The sequence below is a fragment of the Mesoplodon mirus genome, assembly GCF_964341445.2.
Source record: "Mesoplodon mirus genome assembly, chromosome: X".
In the NCBI taxonomy this organism is placed as follows: Eukaryota; Metazoa; Chordata; class Mammalia; order Artiodactyla; family Ziphiidae; genus Mesoplodon; species Mesoplodon mirus.
The window spans coordinates 112,408,571-112,434,365 of record NC_138981.1 but is presented as its reverse complement, the minus strand read 5'-3'; the positions used below and the strand labels follow the sequence as shown (position 1 = coordinate 112,434,365).

At 41.9% G+C, this 25,795-nt stretch overlaps 1 protein-coding gene across 1 annotated transcript in view; it reads right to left on the bottom strand.

Moving 5' to 3' along the window:
* The window catches only part of ARHGAP36 (Rho GTPase activating protein 36), a gene marked incomplete at both ends in the record, with an annotated part of 162,971 nt that overhangs the window by 100,897 nt on the left and 36,279 nt on the right, over positions 1-25,795 (bottom strand). The window contains one exon of the mRNA XM_082609170.1: positions 23,503-23,569. Coding sequence (XP_082465296.1) covers positions 23,503-23,569 — 67 coding nt within the window. The remainder of the gene's footprint in view (positions 1-23,502; positions 23,570-25,795) is intronic.

Below are 25,795 nucleotides of genomic sequence, written 5' to 3'. Positions count from 1 at the left end.
TGTTCACATGAACATACTCAGAAAATATCCCAAGGACTCCTGATGTAAGAGACATAATATCTGAATCGAGCCTTCCCCCAAATGCCTCCTTAGGTCACCCTAAACTGCCATTCTCATCCTCACCCCCTGACCCAGGCACTTGGCTTATAGAGAGGCTCAAGCTTCAGGCAGGAGGCATGCCTGTGACCTTTATGAGCTCCTCCAATGTTGGACTCCTCTGATCATATGCCATGTTTAGGTTCAGACCCTGTTTTGCAGCACAGTTCTGCTTCCCCCTCATCAACCCTGGGGTGGTAGTGTGAAAAGAACCCTGAAATCGAAGCCAGAAGCCTTAATTTGGGGTTCCAACTCCCACAGCCCTCCTCTATTGTTACAGTGGTCCCCAGTGGTTTTAGGAAGCATCTCCCAGCTGAATAACCCTTTCAAAAGGTATACATAGGACTTGAGGATATGGAGAGGGGGAAGGGTAAGCTAGGACCAAGTGAGAGAGTGGCATGGACATATATATACTACCTATATATACTACCAAACGTAAAAGAGATAGCTAGTGGGAAGCAGCCACATAGCACAGGGAGATCAGCTCGGGGCTTTGTGACCACCTACAGGGGTGGGATAGGGACGGTGGGAGGCAGGGAGACACAAGAGGGAAGAGATATGGGGACATATGTATATGTACAGCTGATTCATTTTGTTATAAAGCAGAAACTAACACACCATTGTAAAGAAATTATACTCCAATAAAGATGTTTCTTTTTTAAAAAAAAAGGTATATGTGTGTGTGTGTGTGTGTGTGTGTGTGTCCCAATTACTGACTCATTTTCATTAGTGTTAAACTATGAACTATGTACAAAAAGAAGACAGGCTGCAAACTCCTGATGCTTATAGCTGATACCCAATTATAAAGCTGAAACAAAGTTCCAAATGAAGTGTAAAACAAAACTACAAAACCAATAAAAATCAAATGAGCAACAATGATTTTAACAAGGTGGATGATGTTGTTTTCCTAAAATTAAATTGCTGTTCAGATCGTGACTGCAGTCCTGACTGGGATACAGGTTCTTTTGAGTTCGTCGTGCTGGATTGCTGCGTGCCAGGCGATGACTCAGCTCCCGCATCACTTTTTTCCTATTAGATCTACTGCTAAACTGTCATTCCTACAGCCCTCAGGGACATCATTTGGCCTTCACTGGGACGAAGCCATCATTTATGTATTAAGTCTTCCTATGTTCTTTTCTCATTAGTCCTTGACAATGCAAGTAGGACAATGTGAAGTTAACGAGATCTTTTATACAAAATGTGGCAGAGACTGCTAGTTATCTACCCCACAAACCACCCCCTTCCTCCCATAATGTGCCCAACTAAAACGCTATATTCCCTGGCCTCCCTTGTAGGTAGGTGTGGCCATATCACAAAGCTCTGGCCAATGAGATATAAGTGGAAGTGTTATTTGGGATTTTTTGGAGATCTCCCGAAAGGTATGGGGGCTGGCCTTTCTTTGCCCTTTCCTTCCTATTACTGCTTGAAATGAGCAAGTATTAGCTGGAGCTATAGCAAGCAAGTTGGATCATGAGGATGAAGGATGGCACAGAAGACAGCTGGGAATTACAGTCCCGAACAAGTTCAGGGAGCTACCATACCAAACCCACATATCCGATCTCTGGACTTCTTTGACATGATAGAGAATTAACCTTCTATCTTGTTTAAACCACTATTTTAGATGGCTCTTTCTGTTACATGCATCCTAATCTGATCCTAATAGACCAAGGCAGATATAAATGAGGATCCAAACATTTTATGGCTACCCTTAATTTTGTAAGATAGCCATCCAGATGGATGGCTCAGAACAGGCTTATATCATTCATTTTAGATTCTCATTGTAATAAAAACACAATTTTAAAATTATCACAGAAAACACTTTAAACCCTAAGAATATTCCATACCCCAAGAGATTGCCAGAAGAAACTTTGGCTTAGTAATTATGACCCAGAAAGGATCTAGGAACCTAATACTCAGGTGATGAGGTACAGACCTTTGAACTTCTATTGAGGATCACCTGACCTTGAGTTTGTGTCTCAGGCTAGCAAAGGGCTAAGTGGGAAACTTAGGAGAAAAGGGGACAAGTATAGGGGAAGAAGGCAAACAGAAGTCCCATCCTACTGAAACCTACTCCCCAGCCTTCTGTCAGACCCAGCTCCCTTTGTCTTTGCCCCACATAGCTTCACAGAAGACAGCTCCTGAAGGAATGAGAAACCATAAGCCAAGAGAGTGACTGTCATTGCTTCCTAGAACGCCAGGGGCATCAAGCAGGTGACAGGAAGGTTGGAGCCAAAGTGCTAGCCAGGAAGGGTCAGCTTTCTATCCCTCCATGGGGCCCCAGCTGCCGGACTTAGCCATGGCCCTGGAAACTTGACTCCTGTGACTGAAATCCCCATGCTAATTTCAAATTTAGCCCTGGGCCTTGGGCCACTTCATAAACTGCCTCCTCATTTGTTCCCCTCCCCACCACCGCCTCAGAGTTCAGGGCCAGAATTTGATAGAAGAGGGGCGGCTATGAAATATGAACCTCAGTTTGGCCTGCTTATCCTGTCTTCAAAAAATAAATCTTAATCAAGTCACTGGAGAGAATTCCTCCTGCCCTCACCACAACTCTTTCTCTCTCTGCTCCCTTTGACCCCCTTCCACTCCCACCACCCTTTCTGCCTTCCTGGAGTCCTTGCCCTTGGCCAGCCTGCCTTCCCTTCCCCTGCAGGCTTCGCTGAGCCCCACAGGGTGAAGTAGTGGAAAAAGCACGTGTTTGGGCTACAGAATGAAAGTTAATCTCGGATCTGCCACTAACTAGCTGTGAGATCCACGGCAAGTCGATTCAGTCCTCTGAGTCTGTTTCCACTCCTGGGAAATGGGGCTAGTAATTCTCCTAATAAAGCTGCCATCATGATTTAACTGAGATAAAATATGTAAGTGGTCCCAACACCTAGTAGGGGCTTTCAATCAACATGCATGTGTGTGTGTGCACATGCGTGCATAGCCCCCACTAGCCATAGCTATTCCCCAAACCTGACCCTCTTCCTCTGCTGTCAGCCTCAGTGAATGGTGCCTGCTGCCAGCCAGAAAGCAGGGAATCATTTCTGACTCATTCCTCTACCTTGTCTTCCACCTTCAATCCATCACCAACCAAATCCTGTCAATTTTACCTCCCAGTCTAGGTCAGATACTGTTCCATAATGCCATGTACCTCTGGCACTGCTTTGAAAAGTTGCAGTTTTACAAAATGGCTGTGATCATTCATGCTCATCTCTTTTCTCATTACTGTATTCCCAGTGCCTGGCACAATGCCAGTTAGGTGCTTAATGGATATTGTTGAATAAATGAATGAGGTAGAGATAAGCCATTTGAGATTCAGAAAAGTTAAGCAACTTGCCCAGTCACACAGTAAGCAGCCAAGCCAGGATCTGAACTAAGATCTGTCTGATTCTGAAGTTGGTGCTCTTAACCATAATGTTAGAAGTGGTGAGACCCCTATAGCAACAGGGTGGGACATGGTACAGGTATGAGGTAGGGCAGGAGGGCTCTAAAGTAACCTTTTGTATATTTTTGCTTGGGGACTGGACTTGAACTCTTTCTCTTTCCTGGTTAGGGACTGCATCAGTGTAAGTCTGGATCAGGATTCTAATCTGGTCAAGATGGGGTCTTCACCCTTTTCTATGTCCATGCCACGGTGATGTGGGCGTAGTGTGTGTGTGTGTGTGTGTGTGTGTGTGTGTGTGTGTGTGTGTGTAAGGATCAAGGAAAAGAGACAGGCCAAGACCTGGTAAAATGGAGCAAGATATGGATCAATACAGAGGCTCCCTGAAGCCTGAAGGCCTTAGGGATGGGGAGTTAGCACCACCTGGTGGACTCCAGGCTGATTTCAAGTAAAAAATGAGTGGTGAGGAAAGTGTTGGAGAGTCTGGGCTGAAAATGCAGGAGCAGAGTCGGAGTAGAATTATATTCATTATTGTGATCTTATGGTACTAGATGCTAGTTTAATCCTCACACCAACCCACATCAGGAACCAAAGACCAGAGTGGTTAAGTGACTTTCTTGAGATCACACAGCTAAGGGGTGACAGAGCTAAGACCTGGACCCAGGTCTGCCTCTCTGGAGCCCACCTTCTTTCTACTATGCCATATGTTGTATGATGAAACCATGAGGAGGAGCATAGGAGGAAATTTTAAGGAAGAACAGAAGTTAAATCTCAGGTCAGTTCTGCTCAAGAAAACACTAAGCCACAGGCCTCTGGGCTCTGATGCTCCCAGGCTCCCTCTCAGGCTGCTGATAAACAGCTGGCAACAATGTTAAGATGAGCTGTCATGCCCTGAGGGCCTACCACACTAGCCCAGTACCCTATCCCGATGCCAGCCCCCTCACTCTGCTTCCTATTTGCAGCAAGTTCTTGATGACTTAGTGTCTCAAAATGTTAATGGCTACTCTCTTGGATCCTTTTCTGCCCTGGCATCTCTAGGCAAGAAAAATAAGAAAGTTTAGGAAATCCAAAAATCTTAGGAATTTGGATTAAATTAAGTTAAATTAAATTTAAAATATGGAGTGTCTATTCTAGTCTGGTCTTGTGGTCTTTAAGGTTACCAAATAGACATGTATCTGAAATATTTAGCTCCTGGCTCTACCACTTACCAACTGTGGGGTCTTAGGGAAGTCACTTCCTTTCTCTGATTCTTGGGTTCCTCATCTGTAAATGGAGATAGCCATTCCTTCAGGGGCATTGGGAAAATTAAGGGAGCATGTATACACAATAGTCTAGCATAGAACTGGCACACGCAATGCTATTATCAATGACCAGCCACATCCAGCGTAATATATCCTGTTCTAGCAGATCTTAATAGTTATCAATAAAATGTTAAAGGCTTCCATTTATTTTTCATTCATACATTTCACTATAAACACAATTAACAATCTTATTCTATCTATTAAGATACAATCCCTAAGGAACCCAATGACTAAACTTCTGAGTGATCAAACTCCTGAGGGAGCAGTCAGTCTAACAGGGACAAAAGATGGGCTGGAAAGGTATAAGCACTTTCTGTCTAAGGTCTGTTCTTAGACTCAGAAGAGCATGCAGTTCTAATAAAGGCTTTCATACACATTCATTTTCAAATAGATGAAATACATTAAACATTACACACGATAGGGAAACTGTGATTCATTTTTAAAACAGAAAGAAACTAAGTGGTCAGAAAGGCCTGCAGTCTCATCCCTGAAATATGTCAGTATCAAGATTTATAAATTGACAGGCTTGGTTTTCTCATGATCACTGGATGCTTGGCACACATATTAGCTGAAGAGATCTGTGAAAACCTCATCTAGCTGAATATTAGAGACCACACTTGAGTGTTTTATCTTGCTAGAAGAAGATAGCAAATAGCCCTCTGGAGGCTTCCAATGATCACAGCTGGGCCGATGGGCTTTGAGGACGACATGGGCAGAGAACTCCTGGGTTGGATGAACCCATAGCAAGACATACGATTGAAACTGCAGTGCCACAGCCACCAGAGACATGAGTAACAACTCCAGGGGGCACTATTTACAGATACCATGTAATGAATGACGACCCCTTGTGGAGTTGTGCAGTGTGGTGGTCCTATGCAGGACAACAGAGGAAAGGGGAGGATATCCTAGGTAAACAGGTAGACAATACATTGTCTAGACTGTGTGGCTTGTCTGGGTTGGCCAGAGTCTCGCCTAACTATCCAGGCCAGTCCATGGCTCTGCTTGGTGGGTGCAGTTATCTGCTTGGTATGTCTGGAGTTATCAGTCCCTCCAGAGTGGTCAGTGTTTCTAGTTTATCAATATGTCCAGAGTGTTCTTTCTGTCTGGCAATCTCAACCATTGGTCATACCTCTGGATATCTCCTGTACCTTTCTTAGGCCTGTAAGATGTTTCTCCAGCTGGACGTACAAACTGAGGGTAGTCATGTTTAAGCTTGGAGCAGGGAAAGACTTGGGGTGGTTCAACAATTCCTTCTGGGTCTCAGGGTCCGTTGGCCCTAGCAGTGTCCCATTAGCCTGGCCCCTTAAAGGAACTGTCTCCACTGTGAGGAAGGGATATACATAAGCCAGCTTCAGAGGGAGACCCAACCCACTCCAGCATGTACTCCAGGTGACTTGGGCAAAAGGGCTCCCTCTCCCTCAACCACAGCTTCTCCCCAAACCAACCTTTCACCCCAATGCAGCCTTGCCTGCTCCACGACCTCTATGGACCCAAGACCTGCCTTCTGCAACCTTTCCATCTTTGTACAGAAAGGGCAGGTTAGGGCAGCTCTGTGATACCCACAGCCATCCAGTCACAAGGGAGCAGTGTTCTAGAGTCAGATACTGTGGATTTGAGGTGTTTCTTTGCCACTTACCCAGCTGTATGACCCTGGGCAAGTTGCTTAACTTCTCTAAGACTTTATTTCCTTGTCTATAAAACGGGGCATCTACTTTGTGGAGTTGTTGATAGGATTAAAAGAGATAATCCATGTAAACTACAGCATAAACTTGGGTAAGTTACTTAGCTTCTCTCTTCCTCAGTTTCCTCGTCTTTAAAATAGAATGAATAATAGTATCTATCTCATAAGGATGTCATGAAAATTAAGTGAGTTAAAATGTGTAAAGCACTTGAAGCAGGGATAGTTACAGAAGTGCTATATAGGTGTTTGTTAAATAAATCAATGTCAGATTGTTCTTCATTCACTCCGCAAATGTCTATCAATTACCTATTATATGCCAGACATTGTTCTTGTCCCTAGGGATGCAGAAATGAACAAAATTTCTTACTTTTGTGGAGCTCAGAGTCCAGTGAGGTAAGACAAACAATAAATAAGCTAATGATAAAATACACAAGACAAATATAAAATAATTTCCAGGGGGAAATGAAGCAAGGTAATAGGAAAGAGAGTGATGGGGAGAAGGTGTGGAGCAGTTTCATAAGGTGGCCAGAGAAGGCCTTTATGAGAAGACACTTAAGCTGGGACCTGAGTGTAAAAACAGAGAGCCAGATCTTGGGAGACAGGCAAAGGGGAGAGAGAGTGCAAAGGTCCTGAGGTATGGTTGGAATAGAATAAGGGGAAGAAAAAGTAGCAGGAGATGAGGGCAAAGAGGGAGACAGAGGCATGATCATGTAGGACCCTGGGGGCCAAGTAAAGGAGTTTAAGTTTTATTATAAACACAATAGGGGACCAATTTCATAGTCCACTGCTCATTCTACATAGGGGAAACCAAGGCCCAGTGATGGGAAGTAATTGTCCAAGATCACACAAAGAATTAGCAGCAAACCTGGGATTAAGACCAATCTTCCCTCATTCCCCAGCATCATGCATTTGATTCCTGGTCACATCATATTCTGTACAAATTATATCATAGCATAACATTGCAGATTCATTGAATACAGTTTTCATGAATGAAATTGATGACCTGAGAATGGGTTTCAGGTCATGTATTCATCAAGTCCTACTGAGCACATAATAGTGCTCAGCCCCATGCCAGATACTGACAATGGGTAAGCACCACAATTTCTGCACAGAGAGGCACTGAAAGCTGCCAGCCCAGCCCCTCTTTTTCAGGTCTCCTGGTAAGGACAAGGAATTTTTGCATTGGTAGGTAGGACGTGGGAGTCTGGCAGGAGGAAACTGGAACTTGGTCTCGTACACAAGCTGGCAGATGAAATATCTATCCTCTGGACGTCAATTTGACATAGGGAGTGAACTATATGTTCATTGCCTTCTCAAGGGAACTAAAGGAACAGCACTTATTTATAAGGGAACACCATCTCACATTGCAGAGTCCAGTATTAGCGAAAGAGAAAACATCAGCCTGGTGCTGGTTTCTTCAGACTCTACTTCTATAATGCTCCACTAATTCAATCAAGCCCACCTGGGACATCCTGTAATTCCCTTCCCAGAGCTTAAGTAATCTGGTATTTTCAAAAAATATTATAATACTTATTTATAACAAAAGGTAAATAAGTTTAGAATGCATGAGAGGGGCAAACAATTTGGCTTACAAAATATTGGTTTATGACATGTATTCTTTTGGGGTTAAATAATATATTTACTTTGTAAATCGTTAAGAGAAATTATAAGATTATAAAGAAGAGATTTAAAATTACCTGTAACCCCACAACCAATTTTTGTTTTTAAAGTGCCGTTTCTAGGTGTGAATTGTGGGGAATTCAGTTGATTGTCTTATATCTGTTTGTTTATTTATTTATTTATTTAATTTTTCGCTGTGTTGGGTCTTCATTGTTGCATGCAGGCTTTCTCTAGTTGTGGCGAGCGGGGGCTACTCTTCGTTGCGGTGCGCGGGCTTCTCTTGTTGCGGAGCACGGGCTCTAGGCCCACGGGCTCAGGAGTTGTGGCGCATGGGCACAGCTCCTCCGCGGCATGTGGGATCTTCCTGGACCAGGGCTCAAACCTGTGTCCCCTGCACTGGCAGGCAGATTCTTAACCACTGCGCCACCAGGGAAGTCTCACACAACCAACTATTAACTTTATAGTTTTTCTACTGTCCTTTCCCATGCATAGAAAAAAGTTAAACAATTAAGATTATATTATATATACAAATGTATATCTTGTTTTCACTCTAAAATTATGAATATTTTACCAACTCATTAGATATTCTCAAAAAAACATGATTTCATTAATTCCTGTATAGTATTCCAATAAAAATACATGCTGCAATTTATATAGTCCACCCCTACTGTAGCAGTCCCCAAAGTGTGAAGATATTGTACCATTTGCTTAAAAAAATAAAATAATATTTAACAAAAAGTGTTCCATCGTCAAATAAGTTTTCAAACTCTGGTTCAAACAGAAATTTACAAGTTTCTTTTAGCAAGACTAATCTCAGAGCCTTATTACATCAATATGTATTGGAATGTGGAATGCAGCATTTCCTGTTTGTTCATGGATCCCTTTATATGTGGAGCATTTCACTGGATCCTTGCTCTATAGAACATAGTGAGATACCACCACAGTGTAGACATTTAGGATGTTGCAGTGTTTTACAAATCATTTTGCCATAACCATACTTGTATAGACAGCTTTGTGCACTCATCTGGCTTTCTCTCTAGGAGAGGTTCATTGGACAGAAACTGTTGGGGGAAAAAAAACAGAGTTCTGATTCTGCCCTGTCTAGCTTTTTTGATGGGTCTCGATGGACCCCATCTCACAAGGGACCCCAAGAAAAAGAGTCTTGGTATGAGTTTCTTTCTGAACATCTCAAGGTCTGCCTCTCTGTAGTAGAGGTCTGTCTGGTTCTCTTTTAATAATTTTTTAACATCTTTATTGGAGTATAATTGCCTTAAAATGGTGGGTTAGTTTCTGCTTTATAACAAAGTGAATCAGTTATACATATACATATGTTCCCATATCTCTTGCCTCTTGCGTCTCCCTCCCTATCCCACCCCTCTAGGTGGTCACAAAGCACCGAGCTGATCTCCCTGTGCTATGCAGCTGCTTCCCACTAGCTATCTATTTTACGTTTGGTAGTGTATATATGTCCATGATTTTTTTATTTTAGAATGATTTTAGGTTTTAGGTAAAAACCTGGAAGATAGTGCAGAAAGTTCCCATATACCCAACATCTACTTTCCCCTATAATTAACATCTTATATTAGTATGGCACATTTGTTACAATTAGTGAACCAATATTGATATATTACAATTAACTAAAGTCCATGCTTTGTTCATATTTCCTTAGTTTTTACCTAACGTCCTTTTTCTATGCCAGGATCCCATCCAGCATACCATATTACATTTATCAGATCTTCCTTGTTTTTGATGGCCTTGAAAGTTAGGTATTTTGTAGAATGGCTCTCAGTTGGGATTTGTCTGATGTTTTTCCCATCATTACACTGTGATAATGTGTCAGAGGTCAAGTCAGAAGTCAGAAGTCGGGCTTCCCTGGTGGCGCAGTGGTTGAGAGTCCGCCTGCTGATGCAGGGGACACGGGTTCGTGCCCCGGTCCGGGAAGATCCCACATGCCGCAGAGCAGCTGGGCCCGTGAGCCATGGCCGCTGAGCCTGCGCGTCCGGAGCCTGTGCTCCGCAACGGGAGAGGCCACAACAGTGAGAGGCCCACGTACCACAAAAAATAATAATAATAAAAGAAGTCAGAAGTCAAGTGCCATTCTTATCACATCATATCAAGAGTATACACTATTAATATAACTTACCACTATTGACGCTAACCTTGATCAACAGGCTTCAGATACTGTTTGTCAAGTTTCTCCACTGTAAAATTACTCTTTCTCCCTTCTCATACTGTACTCTTTGGAAGGAGGTCACTGCGCAGAGCCCAGACTTGAGGAGTGGGAGCTATGCTCAACTTTGGAGGCCATTTTCAAATAGAAGATAGAGTTATTTATTTGTGCATTCATTCTTTTTTTTTTTTTTTTTTTTTTTTTTTTGCAGTACGCCGGCCTCTCACTGCTGTGGCCTCTCCCGTTGCGGGGCACAGGCTCCGGCCGTGCAGACCCAGTGGCCATGGCTCATGGGCCTAGCCGCTCCACGGCATATGGGATCTTCCCGGACCGGGGCACGAACCAGCATCCCCTGCATCGGCAGGCGGACTCTCAACCACTGCGCCACCAGGGAAGCCCTGCATTCATTCTTTGAATGATATTTTTGGGTCCATATATTGTTCAGGGTATCATGGATTAAATGTATTAAATCCAGTCCTTCTCCTCTAAGACCTTAATATCTATTTGGACACGTGGTCCAGGGATGATATCATATAGACCAAATGTAGCATTGACAACTGTGAAAGGTGTTTGCTTAGATTTCAGAATTCCCTCACGTTATAGAGAAAAGCAGGTATCAAAAAAGTATATGATAATGAGGGCATTCACTTCCCAGTAAAACAAGCATAACTGGTAAAGTTATTTTTTAAAAAGCAACCATTTAAAATTTTCTCAAAATTGTCCTAAGGCAATATAACAAGTGAAGAAATATTTATTTAAGAAAATCTACTAAATCTTGGTAAGAACACTGAGAGTCTGTGGCACTTGAGCCATAACCCACTCCCTCCCTATCTCCTCTCCAGCTGAGCCTGACAGGGCTCCTTCTCCTTTCAGCTCCCAGTCAAGGGACTCAGTATCTCACCAGGAGGAGCAGGACTCCAGCATTTATCATTCCCCCTCCCCAGCTATGAGTTGCAGAGGCTAAATTCCTGGTAAGCATGGCCAAGAGGAATGTTGAAGGATCCTTTCCTTCACCCAATCCCCACGCATAGGGCAGAGGCTCTACCCGAAGCATCACTGGATAAGGATACGGGGGCCCCAATTGCCCTTGACCCCACTTCCTCACAGGGCAGCGATCCCACACTGGGAGAGGCAAGCAAAGAAGAACAGAGACCACTGCCCCCACCAAGCAGCTTCATCATAAAGCATAGGTGTCATTCCAAGAAAAGTGGTCCATTGTCCCACACCAGCTCTGGAGCTGTGGCTCAGAGATTTTTGCCCAGTGGCAGGGGCAAATATTATGAAGGAATGACTGATTCTTGGAAAACATATTTTAATACACTGCCAGAGTCATAGTCCTAGAAGAAGAAAGATATATAATCAGTAATCAGGCCTCATTATCTCACAGCTCACTGAACCCCACCTCCATTGACACACACACAGAAGGTCCAAGAACAGCCCATCCTTTGGGAGTGAGAGTCCTCTGTGGGCTCAGTCACAGGTCAAAGTGCTATCACTCTAGAGAGCAGTGAAGTGGTGGCAGACCTAAAGTGGGACCACACATCTCCAGCCTGGGGTTCTACATGCTTGATTACCTTTTTCGTATGTCTCTTCTGGTGCTCCTTATTTTCTGCCTTATTAGTTTAAGAAATGGGGCATGGACTGTGAGGAATAAATGAGCTCATGGAGAATCCCTTTAGCCTATAACTGGCGCACAGTAGGTACCTAATAAATGGAAGCCATTATTACCTCTCCTACTAGATTAAATTTCCTTCAGACTGTAATTCTTATTCTATGTAAGCAGTTCTCACTCTCATGAAACCTGTTCTCTTTTTTTTTAATACACTTTGTGGCATCTCCATTATTATCCTGAAATGAAATTCACAGATAATGAAACCCACCTACACACATGACTTCACAAATATCAGTGTAATGCTCTATGATGTGAAAAAAATGAAAGGAAAATAGTGTATAATTATTTACATGTTTATGTAACACGTAAATCATTATGTAAATCTCAGACATTGACAACAGTAAAACACATAAGATGAAGTGGTCAGTATGAAATCACCAAGAAAACACCAATTACAAATGCAGACTGATACAGAAATGCTGTATCAGTGACTAATACTCCGAATGTTATTGATGTTGCTAACATGATTTTTCAAAATGGAGAAAAACTTATATAGTCCTTAAAAGAAGTACAATTCCCTCTCAATTTACACCGTAGTTTGGTTCCTGAGAAATTCAATGTCTACCAAAACACCTTATGTCATGTAAAACAGATTTTGATTCTAGGCTCCGATAATTTACAAGCAAGTTTTTCACCTACACAAATGTCCAGCAGGACATTTGAAAGTCTAGTGACACACAGGAACATTTTTCATTATGAGGACTGTCCTACAATTGTATTCCTGGATTCTACCTGCGACGTGTCAATAAGAGCCCCCACTAACTCTGAAGTAATACTTAGGTTATGATATCTTCTCATTGAGAACCTTTGGAATCACTGATCCAAAGCTGAAATCATAAGCAAAAATGTGTGTGTGCACACAAGTGCAATGTTGATTCATGCCTGTGTGGCGGTGCATAACTTTCAGATTCTCAAGGAAGTCTATTATGCAAAAAGGACTAAGAATGCCTGCAGGGATCCTGCAGCATACAGCTGTCTGTGTCCTCATGCCCACAATGCACTCAAACAATATAGAAGTATGTCACTGAATTGGACAGGGTGATGTAGGTGTTGCCCAGCAGCTTGAGGTGAGTGTGAGGTTAGCTCAGTTGGCTGGCAGAACAGAACGTGCCTCTGCAGGGAGTTGTGTAGCTTATTGTTTAAGAGGGCTGGCTCACATTGCCTATTATTGTACAGCTCGATATATGGAGATTTAATCCCTCTTCTTGCTGTTTCCTCCCTCCCCAACCAAATAAAACTTTTGTTTTTACAACCAATCACATTCAAAGGCTCATTAGAGTAGTCCTTTGGTTAAGGCCCTGAGACTCCAAGAAGCTCCTGAAAACATGCACATCTATTTCCTGAGTGGAGCACCACAGCAGTACTTCATCCAGCACAATGCCACCATGCTGGAGCAGGTATTCAACTAGGGAGTGGTGAGCAAAAGCAAAGAGGAAGGCACTGAGGGCTGGGCCACAGGATAAGGAGGTGACTGAAGGCTGGATTGGGAGGCAGGCAGAGAAATATCAGGAGAATGGGGGTGAAGGTGCTGCCCAGAGAGAAGGGGAAACCTATGAAAAGGAATTTTCAACAATTTACACCAGCCTGTTCTGATCAATTAAAAAGCCAGTCACTTAGGCTTCAAATACTAGTTACAGTGGTTAAGTGAGCAGGCTCTGCACTCAGAAGGTTTAGGTTCAACTCCTACCGCCACCATGTACTGTGTAACCTCTTTGTGCCTCAGTTTTCCCTTTTGTACACTGGAGAGGATGATAATACTTACCTCATAGAGTTATTAAGAAAATCAAGACATGTAAAGGGCTTAGAACAGTGCTGATGCACTTAATAAGTGTTAACTTTTAATATGTACTTACTGTAAACAGCACCTAGAACCCTATGTGTACGTTGCTTTGAAAGAAGGAAGAACCTGAGGATATTGGTCTCATGGACCCCCTTTTGGACGGTCTATGATTGGCATCTTCATACTTTTAACATTCAACAGATACTTTGTGCCAAACCCCACTCCAGGTGCTGCGGAGGCTGTAAAGATGAACAAGCTATAGCTCCATGGCTTCAATTATTACTTACATCCAACAGCTCTCAAATCTATAGCTCTGGGCTTCCCTGGTGGCGCAGTGGTTGCGAGTCTGCCTGCTGATGCAGGGGACACGGGTTCGTGCCCCGGTCCGGGAAGATCCCACGTGCTGCGGAGCGGCTGGGCCCGTGAGCCATGGCCACTGAGCCTGCGCGTCCGGAGCCTGTGCTCTGCAATGGGAGAGGCCACAACAGTGAGAGGCCCGCATACCGCAAAAAAAAAAAAAAAAAAAAATCTATAGCTCCAGCTCAGACGTCTTTCCTGAGCTCCACAAACGTCAACAGATTCTTGCCGAACCTTTCCACTCAAAATGCCGACATGTACCTCCATGTCACTATGTCAATGAGAAAACTCACTTCCACACACCTCCCAAACCTGTCTATTCCCCTGTGTACTTTACAGAAGTTAATGGCACCATTATACACCCAGTCAACCAAGCTAGACACCTAAAAATCATCCTTGAAGCCTTGTTCACTCCTGACATCTCCTCATCAAACTAAAGCAATTGATTCTACCTACTAGATACCCCTCAAATACATCCATATCTCATAATACCCCCCTACAACTACTTTAAGCCAAGCCAAAAGATCAAGGGAAATTGAAAGTCATATTCTCCATTCTGATGCACACTCCACATCCCTGAAACTTCCTCAATCAAATATCATTGTGTATGTGTCTCTAAAGCCCAAGATAAATCATTTGGACACTGTTCCTATTCAAGATTATCTGCAAACATGTTCACCTCCATCAGAGGAAATAATTAAAATCTCACATAGTTTCTTATAGCAATATTCTTTTGCACCTGATTCAGTTGGATGACTATGAAGCTAATACCTCACATTTGTATAGCTTGATAGCTTTCAAAGAAATTTCACATTTGTCACTTGGAAGAATACAACCAACTGCAGAATGAGGAGAGTTGGAGTCATTCAGCCACTTTGAAACTGAATAAAGAGATACCACAGACCTGACTTCTAGTCTGGAGATTTTCTCTTTGGTACCCTAACTCCCCAGGGAAGCTAAATAATTTACTCCTCTCAAAAGCTGGAAAGTTATCTCTTCATCTTGTAACAAAATCTGCCCACTTTTCCACTGAGCAAATTCTAGCCCCTTTCCTAGTAATCCATATGTGGCCCTCAGTGTGGGTGAACCTGCCGGATTATTGATGCTATTCCTCTGCATGCAAACTGCACTCCATCCCTCTCTGTCTTGGTCTTTGCCAGTCTGACCCATTTGTCAGTTTTCAATCTTTAGTTATCACTCCCCACCCAGGCGCTTATTATAAACTGCTTGTACATTTCCAGCTTGTCCATCTTCTGAGCCTCTGAATCTACCACATGAAAGGGTCATATTTCTCCATTTTAATTTCTGTTAATGGCCTTAACAACACTTCATGGGAACAGAAAAGGATTTCACCTTTCAAAAGGTGTCGATCACTTTCAACAAGTTCCCCATTAATTCTGACTGTGTTTCCAAGGATTAATCAAGCAGGACTGTTGACGTTCACTACCCTGGGGCTGCTTCATGATGTGCAATGTTCCACTGGATCATTTCTGCTGTCTGAAGGCCACTTGTAGTCTGGCAAGTTATATTTAATCATAATCATCCTGTTTGACAAATGGATTTAGGGGGTGGGTCATCTCCCAAGCACATTAGCTGTCCTTTTACAATTGAGTAGCACCCCTGAGCTACCAAACCATCCCCCCTTTTGTCAAAAAGCCTAGATCAAACTTTCCAAGCTCAGGAGTTATTAAACCTTCCCCAGTGCTATATCATGCTTCTGGTGTATTTGGGGGAGTTGAAGAAAGGAGGTGCTCGACATGTAGTGCTCATTGAGTTGGTGGTGGGGGGCTGGAAAATAGAGCAGCATATACACGGAGCCTTACAAAGGAGCCTTTTGGTTCTTGCAAACAGGGTTATGGGACAAGACCAGCAAGAGATTTAAAGAATTGTTCAGAAGGGCTGCAAGCAGCTCACATGATATTTGGGACACATATTCATTATTCGCTGTCCCAACTCTTGTTCCAGCAGACTTACATGGGAAAACAGGAAGAAAGTGAAGATCACTGAAGGGAAAGTACATCCATTTGTTGTGTCAGACTTCTTGCAAGTCTATGGTGAGACACAGTTGGAGACAGACCAGTCTGTGCCCTCAAGCACTGTAGTCAAGTCAAGGAGACAGACAAGTAAGTAACTATACATTAGAAGACAGTGGAGACTTAACTATTAAGAGGGAAATGCTGGGTGCTGTGGAAAGACAGAAGAGGGCTACCTAGGAGTTCAGGGAGGATCTCTTTGAAGAAGTAACACCCAAGCTGAACTCTGAAGAATATCAAAGAGGTAGACCAGTGAGTGAAGGTGAGTGGGAAAGAAGAATATTCCAAACATTGAGAATAACATGTGCATTCAGACAGGAGATAGAGAGAGGGAAGGAGGGAGAGAGAGAGGCAGAGGACTATGCCTGGTACAACATCACTGAATATGGCTGAAGGTCAAAGATTAGGCTAGCATGGTGTGCGGGGATGAGACCACAGAATTTCACCTGCATAGGCTGTGCTGGGAAATGAGCTGGGATTTGAATAGCTCTACAATTTCTGTTTTCTACTGTGTGTATAGCATTAGTATGAGGTATCTCAGGGCCATAAGAAGTGAAAGAAATTGAAGATGCTCTTCCTGTCCTCAAGGTGTTCAGAGTTCATTTCGAGTACAGAGTCCAGATTTGAAAAAACTTCAGAAGTCTACGAGGCATAGTGGCAGGGATTTGGTGTGTCCGTAAGGCCTAGATATCTACATAGTTGGTGGAGGCACCTGAGTGAGCCCTAGGGAGTAAGGAAAGACTTAGGGAAAGGAGGGAGGCTTACTCAGAAACTCAGGCTCCTTCAGCTCCCTCACACCAGCCTCTTGGCCCTAGACCCCTGTCTTCTTAGGGTTAGTAACATACCCCCAGCAAGCCAGCTAGGGCCCTTGTAAACACTGTGAGGCAGACACTGACCTTCAGTAGCTTCTCCTAATGCTCTGAGCTTCAATATATATATATATATAATAAGCACAGGTAAGAGCAGAGTTGGTTGCAGTCACCCTGAAAGTTCTTTGCAGAGAACACCTTCTACACCCTGCTCTCCAAGCACTTCATATTGCCTCCCTATGGTGGTAGTTCGTCAACATAATCAGCATTAATTTTGTCCTTCCATGTATGCTGTTGCCCTTCCCCTATACAGAGGTAGAGTTTATTCCTCAAGTCCCCTTAAATCTGGGCTGGCCTAATGACTGCTTTGACCAACTGAATAAGGTGAAAGTGTCATTATGACAAGCTTAGCCTTTAAGGGAACTGGCAGTATCTACTTCCTATGCTTGGAATGATCCTTCTGGTAACCTCGCTGCCATGCTGTGAGAAATCCAACCTAAAGGGAAAGGCCACATGTAGGTGCTCTAGTCAACAGCCACTGCTAAGCTCCCAGCTGAAATCCAGCATTAACTGCCAGCCATGCAAATGAGCCATCTTAGATGTTCAGCCCAGTTAAGCATTCAGGTGACTGTAGGCCCAGTTACCATCTGATTGTAACTGCATGAGAGACACCAAATGATAACTTCCCATCTGAGCCCACTAAAATCCCAGAACCATTAGAGATAATAATAAATTGTGGTCAACCACTATGGTATCATTTGTTAGGCAGCATAAATCTCAGTGCCTTGCTATTAGGTAAATCCAGGGCTCAGTAAACATTTTCTGTAAAGGATCAGATAGTAAATATTGGATTGACCAAAAAGTTCATTCAGGTTTTTTGAACATTTTGGCCAACCCAATATTTTTGGCTTTGCTGACCATACATCTCTGTCACAACTACTCAATTCTATCACTGTAATGAGAAAGCAGTCACAGACAAATGGATGTGGATATGTTCCGATAAAATGTTATTTACAAAATCGGGGGGTGGGGAGGGCTGAGGCCTTTGCCATAGTTTGCAACCTTTGGACTAATTGGATAAAACAGTGACCAAGGAGTATTAAAGACTGATGACTAGGTAGGCCTTTCCAGTAACTTTAGCCTTTTAGCAGGAGTTTTCTTGGAAACACAAAGCTTTAACCCAATGTTTCCCAAAATGGATTTTGTAAGACAGGCATTAAGGGAGGGAAATGTGTTGTTGACAAATAAATTTCTTAAAGCTCTGGATTAAATCTAAGTTATACAAGATTTTATACTGCCAGATTCCTCAGAGGCTTTACATGCTTATCCCAAAGAAGTACATTGTTTGAATTTCAGACCCAGTGCCAGGCTGCTGGGGGAAAATTTTTAAATGAGGGCATTTGGGGTGTCAGTTCTTCCTATATGTAATACCAGAGCTGCTGCTTTTATCTAACCTTCTCTCACTGCTCTGCTTCAGGCTCATTTTCTCTATAACACCCCTGCTCTACCAATAATATGATACTTTTTTTTATTGGCATTTACTCTCTTAAGGCCTTGGCTTCGCTGATATGTAAAGCTAACAATTCTCGCAATAACTGTACTCCCAGGCCCCATTTCAAATTGGAGGAGCATTCCTAGCAGAGTGAAGAGTTAGAGTAAAGGCCCTAAAGAGGCAGTGTGCCTGTTGTGCTCATGGAACGTCAAGGAGGCAAGTATGGCTGCAGCAGAGTAAGAGGGAGAATACAGGGAAATAAAGTTAAAGAGGTAACCAGGAGCTGGATTTTATAGAACCCTATAGACTATTTTAAGGACGCTTATCTATATTTCTGAATGAAATAGGGAATCATACTGAGGTTTTTGCAACAGAAAAGAAGCATGATCTAACTTAGGACATAAATGCATCATCCTGTTTGCACCAAAATACAGAAACTCAAAATAAATGAAACAAAAATGGACAGAGCTGAAAGAAGAAATAGACAAATCCTTAATTAGAGTTGAGGACTTCAACCTTCTCCTATCAACAACTGGTACAATTATTAGATAAAAAATCATCAAGTATATAAAATATCTGGAAAACAAAATCAACCAGCAGGTTCTAATTGACACGTATAGAACACTTCACCCAGCAATTGCAGAATACTTACACATTCTTTTCAAGAGCCAATAGAACATTGGCCAAGATATATCATATCTTGGTATATAAAACAAGCCTCAACAAATTTAAGAGAATTGAAATCATACAGAGCAGTGTTCACTAACCATAGGAGAATCAATCCAGAAATCAATAACCAAAAGATAACAAAAAAATACCCAATCACTTGGAAACTACACAACACTCTTCTTAATAATCCATGGGTCAAAGAGGAAATCTAAAGGCAAATCAAAAAATACCTTGAACTGAATGGAAATGAAAATACTTCATATAAAAAATTGCAGTAAGCAGCTAAAGTGCTGAGAAAGAAATGTCTAAAACTAACTACTTACATTAGAAATAAGGAAATGTCTTAAATCAATAGTCTAATTTCCTACCTCAAGAAACTAGAAAAATAAAATAAATCCAAAGCAAGGAGAAGAAAGTAAATAATAAATACAAAAAGAGAAATCAATGAAATTGAAAATAAGAAAGCAATAGAGAAAATCAATGAAACAAAAAGCTGTTTCTCTGAAAAGACCAATAAAATCGACAACAATTAACAAGACTGAGAAAGAAAAAAAGAGAAGGTACAAATTACCAATATCCAGAATAAAACAGGGGACATCATTACAGTCCCCACAAACATCAAAAGAGAATAAGGGAATACTAAAAATACCTCTATACATATAAATCTGACAACTTAGATGAAATGGATCAACTACTCAAAAAACACAAACTATCAAAACCAAGTTGAAATAGGCAATCCGAATATACCTATAATTATCAAAGAAACTGAATTCATAATTTGAAACCTCCCCTCCCAGAAAAATTCTGTTACTAAACATTTAAAGAAGAATTAACACTGATTTTACACAATCTCCTTCAAAAAATAGAAGGAGGAATCCTTCCCAACTCATTTTATGAAGACAGTATTACCCTGATACCAAAAACCAGGCAAAGACAGTACAAAAAAAAAAAATGAAAGAAAGAAAGAAAAAAAGAAAAGAAAAAGAAAACCAAAGAACAATATCTCTGATGAACCTTGATATAAAAATCCTGAACATAATATTAGCAAACTGAATCTAAAAATGAATAAAAGGATTATACACCAATAACAAGTGAGATTTATTCCAGGCATGCAAGGCTAGTTCAATATTTGAAAATCAAATAATATAACTCACCATGTCAATAGGCTAAAGAAGAAAAAGCATATGATTATATAAGTTAATGCATAAAAGACATTTGACAAAATCCTACACCCATTCATGCTAAAAAACTCGTCGAAAAATAGGAATAGAGAGCAAATAACATATAGATCATTTGCAGGAGAATTGATGTGTTTACTCTTCTAATTGTAGTCTTTTTATCTATGAACACAGTATGTCTCTCAATGTGATATGAGCATGTGCTAAAGAGCATTTACAAAAAACCTACAGCTAACTATACTTAATGATGAAAGACTGAATGCTTCCCTCTAAGGTCAAAAACAAGGCAAGGATATGTACTCTTACCATTCTTATCCAACATAGTACTGGAAGTCATAGCCACTGCCATTAAGGCAAGCAAAAGGAATAAAAGGCCTACAGATTAGGAAGGAAGAAATAAAACTGTCCCTATTTGCAGATGACATGGTGGCCTAAGTAGGAAATCCAAGGGAATCCATTTTTAAAACTGCTAAAACTAATAGGTAGTTCAGCAAAGTCACAGGATAGAAGATCAATACACAAAAATCAATCGCACTTCTATATATTAGCAATGAACATGCAGAAACTGAAAATAGAAATACAATACTGCTGGCAGTCACTCCAAGGAAATGCACTTAATGAAAATTGTACAGGATCTGTATGTTGAAAATAACAAAATGATAATGAAACAAATTTTTAAAAGAGCAAAATAAATGGAGGGATATACTGTGCTCATGGATTAGAAGACTCACTAAAGTCAGTTCTACCCAAAATGATTTACAGGTTTAATATAATTCTTATAAAAATCCATGCAAAGTTTTATGTAGACTTAACAAAGCTTATTCTAAAATTTATATGGAAAGGTGCAAGCCCTAGAATAGCTAAAACAATCTTGACAAAAAAAAAAAAAAACAAAGTGGGAGGAATAACTCTACTCAACATTATACCTACAGCAATCAAGACTGTGTGCACTGGCAGAGGAATAGACACATAGATCAATGGAACTGAATAGAGAACTCAGAAATAGACCCACCCAAATATGCCCAACTGATTTTTGACAAAATTTCCAAAATATTTTAGATGGAATAAGGATAAACTTATCAACAAATGATGCTGGAGCCATTGAACATTCATAGGCCAAAAAAAAAAAAAAAAAACACCAATAGCAACAACAACAAAAAAACCCTTCAATAAACCTCACACCTTGGGACTTCCCTGATGGTCTAGTGGTTAAGACTGCACGTTCCCAGTACAGGGGACCTGGGGTCGATCCCTGCTCAGGGAAGTAGATCCTGCATGCCGCAACTAAAGAAAAAGATCCCACATGCCGCAACTAAAAGATCCCGCCCGCTGCAACTGAAGATCCCACGTGCGGCAACTAAGATGCAGCGCAGCTAAATAAATAATTTTCTTAAATAAATAAAAAAATGAACCTCACACCTTATCCCCCACCAAAAAAACCTCAAAATGGATCATGATCAAGCACAAACACCAGTTACCAATGCCAGGAGAGAACTACAACTTCATAGAAGATAGCAAAGTTCATAACTATGTCAACCACAAGGATCTTGGTATTGGAGTCTTCAAAGAAAACACAATACAGTCAAGCAGTGGTTGGAACAACACTTTACTTACCTAGACAAGTAAGAGCAAAACTAGCTCCAATAGTGGGTGTTGGTCCCTCTCAGCAACCACGGCAGGGAAACTGGCCTACACACACCCCTCATGTCCCCGCAGGGGACAGATATAGCAATGGGGTCGGCCAGGTGCCATATGATGCACACACTTAAGCAGAAAAAAGGAGTCATATTGAGTCTGAAACAGGGAAACATATTCCCACACAAGGCAATAAGAGTGGCACAGGCTGTGGGGGGTTTCTTATCTTTTGGTTAGGAAGTGTTCTAGGTCCAAGGCTCTGAGTGGGCAAGCCTGGGGAGGGGCGACAGGTCAGCAGTGACTGCTTTCCCAACAATGGACTGAAATGTAAAACTATAAAACTTTCTCTAAACATTAAGAGAGAATCTTCAGGGTCTAGAGCTAAGCAAAGATTTATTAGGCTTGACACCAAAAATGCAATCCATAAAAGGAAAAATTGATAGATTAAACTTCATCGAAATAGAAAAGTTTTGCTCTGCACAGGACTCTGTTAAGAGGATGAATCAACAAGCTGCAAGGTGGGGGAAAATATTTGCAAACCATATATCTGTCAAAGGACAAGTATTGTGAGTACATAAATAACTCTCAAAACTCAACAGTTAAAACAATCAAATTAGAAGACAGGCAAAATACATGAACAGAGATTTCACTGAGGAGGATACATAGATGGTAAATAAGTACATCAAGAGATGGTCAACATCATCAGCCATTAGGGAAATGCAAAATAAATTGCAATGAAATATCACTACCTACCTATCAGAATGACTAAAATTAAAAATAGTTGACAACGGGCTTCCCTGGTGGCGCAGTGGTTGAGAGTCCGCCTGCCGATGCAGGGGACACAGGTTCCTGCCCCGGTCTGGGAAGATCCCACATGCCGCGGAGCCCCTGGGCCCATGAGCCATGGCCACTGAGCCTGTGCATCCGGAGCCTGTGCTCCGCAACGGGAGAGGCCACAACAGTGAGAGGCCCGCGTACCGCAAAGAAAAAAAAAATAGTTGACAACACCAAATGCTGCCAAGGATACAGGGAAGTTGGGTCACTCATATACTACTGGTAGGGATGTAAAATGGTATACTCTGGAAAACCGTTTAGTAGTTCCTCAACATGTTAAATATAGAGTTCCCAAAAGACCCTGTGTTATATAAATGAGTCAAAGGTGGCCTCAGCGTATTGGCCCTATATTGTTTATTTCTTCAAAGCAGGCCAGCACCCACTCTATCAAAAGCACATCAGTGCCAAGCTCTAATTTTTATACAACCAGATTTTTAGCCATTTTTAGCCTGTTTTGCATATCCCACAAAACTACACCAAACATCTTTTAGCTACAGATTAAAGCCCCCAAGCCACTGTTGTCCTTCAGAGTCCTCTGACCCAGAGAGGCTGCACCATACTGTTGAGCAACATTACCTAGACATGTAAGCTCTATCTCTAATCCTCATCTCCCCTTGAAATCCCCTTGCCATCCACCACTTAATAAAATAAAAAGGGGGAAATTTGGACCCAGAAACAGATGTTCACAGGAGGAAGATGATGTAAATATGGCCATGTGATGACGTAAGTAGATGGGACTGATACAGCTACAAGCCAAGGATTAATGGCCACCACCAGGAGCTAGGAGGAGACAATAAAAGGTTCTTACCAAGAAAGAGTCTCATAGGGAGCATGGCTCTGCCAACACCTTGATTTTGAACTTCTAGCCTCCAGAACTGTAAGACAATAGATTCCTGTTGTTTTAAGCAACACGGTTTGTGATACTTTGCTATGGCAGCCCTAGCAAACTAATAATCCATGGAATATCACTCAGAAATAAAAGGAAAGAACTATTGATAAACACAACAACTTGGAGAATTATGCTGAGGAAAAAAAAACAACAAAAAGCCAATTCCAAAACGTTACATGCTGTGTAATTCCCTTTATATATCATTTTTGAATGGACAACATTTTAGAAATTAAGGGTTGATTAATGGTGGCCAGGGTTTAAGGACAGGGCAGAGGAGTAGTGTGGGAGGGACGTGGGTATGTCTATAAAAGGGCAACACAAAGAATCTTTGTAGAAATGTTCTGTATCTTGACTGTGGTGGTGGAGACATGAACCTACATATGTGATAAAATTGTATAGAACTTAATACACACACACAAATAAGTACAACCCAAACTGGGAAAATCAGAATAAAATCAGTGAACTACATGTCAATATCCTGGTTGTGATTTTACACGGTAGGTTTGTAAAATGTTACCATCTGGAGAACTGAGCTAAGTGTCAGTGGGTCTCGCTGAATTGTTTCTTACAACTGCATGTGACCTACAATTATCTCAATAAAATTTTTCAGTTAAAAGAAAATATCTCTTGGTGGTTAAGAACAGATTTTAAATAGAAAGAGCGACAGAAGGGAGAAAGTTAGGAAACTTTTGCAGAAATCCAGGAGAGAAATGGATGTTGGCTTCAAAGAGGAGTATAGCAGTAGGGTTGAAGCAGTATGGAGATGTAGTTGGATTCTGGATATATAGTATTTTGAAGGTAGAACAGCATTTGCTGACAGATGCATGTAGGATGTGAGAGAAAGAGGAGTGTCAAGGATGACTTCAAGGTTTTAAGGTGGAGAAGGCTGTAGGTGGAGAGGGTTTGGCAGTAGAGTTGGGGGAGGGGATTGAGATAGTAAAGCTAGGGGACTACATATCATCAAGGGAATAATTGTAGATAGAGAAAAGGAAAAACTAAGAACTGAGACTTCAAAGAAGGTTCTTAAAGCAGGGACTCAAAAAAGGTATCTCAAAAAGTTTAGGTTATCCAACTATGAAAGTATGGAACATCCAAGTGTGTGAATTCACAGACTAGTTGCAATTAGGAGTCTGCAGCACACAAGCTGAATATTACTGGGCTAGGATATCTTGAGTTGGGGCATGGGCCTCATGATTTGAGTTTATGTGCCACCCAAGAAACCCAGGAGAAAAGTACCCTCCTTCCCCTACACCCACTTCTCCCAAAAAACCCTCAAATGACACAAAACAAAAACCAGCATGTCCAAAGTGGCTGATTTCAAAATCTGTAAAGAAATCCCTGAGTGGGCAGAGATTCGCTGTGTAAATATTGTGAAGAACTACTTCATTCTGCCACCTGATCTTTCCACTGGGAGCTTGGCTGTTTCCCCCAGATCCAGCCTGTCAGTCTTATGGTTGATACAGACTCCAGGAGATGTGCAATCCTGGCTGCCACCCTCCCCATCATGCTTCTCACCCCATCTGTTGGCTGGTTCTTAATTCTCTGTACTAGTATTAGAAGTTCCCTCTGGGAACCCAATTAGGGCGTGCTCACCAAGCAAAACTAATGTGCCCTCTGTAGGAAGTATATACAGCAGTGTTCAACATGTTGGTTTGATGGGACTTGAAGCAGCAAACAGACAGTATTCCCATAATGCCTGTCACTCCGGGACAGAACCATAGGGGGAGTAGAAATAAGGGAGGAAGGGAGAGAGAATGGGGACACTTTGGGACACAGCTGCCACCTACTGCTGCTCTGCCATGCCTAGAAAAGCAATGAAAGCTGAAGGCAATTGCTCAGTTTGTTCAGCCCCTGGTGAGGCCACAATATCTTTAAGCCAGTTAGTTACATAGAGGGTGGTAAGGTTGCTCAGTCTGGAGAAGCGAAGCATGGAAAGAGTTAGGGAGGAGACAGGAGCTATTTTCAGTTTTGAGGAACATGGCTGTCACTGCTGGTGACCTGGGAATGAGGGAGAAAACTGGTTTTCTGCATTGTGGCTTCAAACCTCAGACCTAGTAATGTCAGCAGGGTATGGAAGGCAGAGGAAATAGGCTTAGTTGGGGACAAACCTTTCTACAGCCAGAGCCTTCTTGCCTATCAGCCTGCCTCTCCATCCTTGGTATAGGTAGTTGGTGCCTTCTAGGGAATTCCATGATTGAAGACATGAGGGAGG